This window comes from Anopheles aquasalis, chromosome 2 (assembly GCF_943734665.1).
Source record: "Anopheles aquasalis chromosome 2, idAnoAquaMG_Q_19, whole genome shotgun sequence".
NCBI classification, from domain to species: domain Eukaryota; kingdom Metazoa; phylum Arthropoda; class Insecta; order Diptera; family Culicidae; genus Anopheles; species Anopheles aquasalis.
The window spans coordinates 15,792,501-15,795,000 of record NC_064877.1 but is presented as its reverse complement, the minus strand read 5'-3'; the positions used below and the strand labels follow the sequence as shown (position 1 = coordinate 15,795,000).

The window sequence follows — 2,500 nt, the reverse complement described above, 5'->3', positions numbered from 1 at the left end:
GGAAGTGTTTTTGTGGCAACGGCGACAACCAGCACGAAACCGCGCCCGTAATGATGGCGGTACAATCGCTTGCCACTAAAGTTCGGCTGAATCAGGATACGGCCAAGCGGTTACAGGACGAACATCCGGAGCAGTTTGTGACGCTCGTTCGGATGCACCTGTCCTTTCTGCTGGATCTGAACACGGATACAGAGTGAGCCACCACCAAGCCGTGCAGTCGTTGTGTCCATCCATTTCACTTCTCTTTCCTTTCCTCCCCCTCAGGAACGATCCGGTGGAGTTGGACAAGCAGAAGATTAAGAAATGGAAGGGGTTTCACAAGAAGGCCAAAGGATGCACTTCGGTGAAGGCAACAACTTCACCGGAAACGGCTAAGACAACGCTAACAGCGCCAATTATCAGCAATTTGCGGCAGTTGATTGCCTTCTTGGAGCAGGAGCATAGTAAGTTCAACTCCTGAGTCCTGATAATGCATCATTTTGTGAGCGTGTGTGCGTGTTTCCTGTTACAGATATCTCCCAGGAGGGCATCTTCCGGAAGACAGGATCGCTGGCGCGCCAGGGTGAACTGAAGAATCTACTCGTCCAGGGAAATACCCTTCCCCTGGATCAGGGAGACTATACGGCGCACGACTGTGCCAGTGTGTTGAAGAATTTCCTCTCCGAACTCTCGGAACCACTCCTCACGGAGCTCTACTATCCGGCCTACCGCCAGGTAGCGGAAAGTTTCTCCACGAAAGACAAGGAACCGGGTCGCGGTGAGGATTGGCTGTTGAACGCGTTGCAGTTGCTACTGTTGCTGTTGCCCGAGGAGAACCACAGCCTACTGCACTGTCTCATCGATCTGCTTTACCGAACGGTACAGCACGAGGCAACGAACAAGATGTCGGCCGAGAATCTCGCCAAACTCTTCACACCGCACCTCATCTGTCCTCGGAAACTGAGCGCTAACGCGCTGCACGAAACGGCCTCCCAAATGTTTGTGATCGTCGAGTTTATGATCAAAACGGGACCGAGGCTCTTCCACATCCCGACCAAACTGGCGACGGACATTCGGGCGTACTTTGTGGAGCAGAATCGCCGCCGTACCATGTCACCGGAGCACATCCTGAACGAATCGACGACCTCCGATTCGGTGGCAAACACCGTGTACACTTTTGTCGATCGCCAGAAGACGGCCGAGGCGCACATCATCGACTCAACCGATACGGCACTGGCTGAACTGTACGCGCACATCCAGAGTTTGCCCGAATCGTCGAAGAAGAAAAAACTGGTCAGCAAGTTCAACCACCAGAACCGGTACGGTACACCGGTACAACGATCGTCCGGTGGATCGGCAGGTGGCGGAGGTAGCGTCGGTCCCAAGTATCCACGATCGTTTGGTGATTCGATCAAGCGTCACATCTTCCACAAGTCGCTCATGTCGCGCACTCCGAAACGAAGTGCTACTGCCGGTGGAACCCAAACTCCGACGCTCTTCCAGGTAGGTCGACGATCGTCCTGGCATGCTCAGGCGTTTAGGCATGCGTTTCTATGTCCGCGTGTGTTTGTTCGTGTGTGCGTATGTCTGCCTGTGTGCATCTATTGTCCGTTTCATCGCTCTAACCACCTTCCATCCTCTAAGTCATTCGCCTAACCCAAGATCATCATTCATTTCGCTAATTTTCTGAATTAACAGACTCCTAACGGAAGCAGCTATCATGTCGCAAAGCAGCGTGTCCTCTTTCAGAGTCCCGCTTCGGTCATCTCGTCACCGTGCAGCACAAACTCACCGGCACTACGCCGGAATTCGTCCAGTCGTTCCTCGTCCTCCTCCTCTTCTACGATATCAACTCCCAGTGCAAAGCAACAGTCTCTGCGGGTTAGCTCGGTCCCATCATCGTCACGCACGGCTTCTAACGGCACCGCCACGGAGCCCAGCCAGCCAAAGAAAGATCTCAAACGACAATCCTCGGAAGGAACGGCGACTATGACGTCCACGGCACCGACAACGGCAGATGAGAGCGAGCAGGAACGAAAGCGTTCACGCGTTGAAGATCACACCGGAAGCGATCGTCCTCGGTCTACCGTGGTGCGCTTTGCAACGGCGAATGATGCGGAAGAATGTGGCCATGAAGTGCTGGCAGCACCAGAAGACGATGAAGATTTCGTCGAGCAAGAAGATGACGATATCGGTAGCGATCGTGCTGATGATGAGGATGATGATGATGGAGAAGAAGATTCACTCGATGATCCTGCCGAGGATCATGCGTTTGCGGATGAAGAAGACTTCTCGTCTGATGAGTTGCTACCGGGCCGGATGCACAGTGATACGGAGGATGAACGGTATGGTTCCTCGCTCGGTGAAAGTCGTTCCCGGTATCGCTCGGAACCGAATCTCAGTGCCATCGTATGGAACCGTGGTCACTTCGGAAAGCAGCCTTCGGGAGGTTTATCCTCCGTGCTGGTGGAGGCAGAACTCGACTCGCAAGATGGTGGTGTCCTTGGGAGGGATTCACGTT

The 2,500-nt window shown here is 53.8% G+C and overlaps 2 protein-coding genes across 4 annotated transcripts in view; one reads left to right on the top strand and one right to left on the bottom strand.

The window, feature by feature from the left end:
* LOC126580733 (exostosin-3) overlaps positions 1 to 1,791 on the bottom strand; it is a 7,003-nt gene extending 5,212 nt beyond the window's left edge. Inside the window, exon 1 of the mRNA XM_050243968.1 lies at positions 1,772 to 1,791. The gene's annotated coding sequence lies outside the window, so the exon portion shown is untranslated. The remainder of the gene's footprint in view (positions 1 to 1,771) is intronic.
* The window catches only part of LOC126580732 (rho GTPase-activating protein 19), a 4,351-nt gene that overhangs the window by 46 nt on the left and 1,805 nt on the right, over positions 1 to 2,500 (top strand). Inside the window, exons 1-4 of one of the 3 annotated variants that reach the window (XM_050243966.1) lie at positions 1 to 193; positions 265 to 443; positions 512 to 1,482; positions 1,714 to 2,500. The exon at positions 1 to 193 is cut by the window's left edge and continues 46 nt beyond it; the exon at positions 1,714 to 2,500 is cut by the window's right edge and continues 446 nt beyond it. In XM_050243966.1, the coding sequence (XP_050099923.1) occupies positions 51 to 193; positions 265 to 443; positions 512 to 1,482; positions 1,714 to 2,500 (2,080 nt within the window). In that variant the 5' untranslated portion in view covers positions 1 to 50. Of the gene's footprint in view, positions 194 to 264; positions 444 to 511; positions 1,483 to 1,677 lie in introns of all 3 variants that reach the window. The other 2 variants (XM_050243965.1, XM_050243967.1) reach the window with 2 other exon arrangements.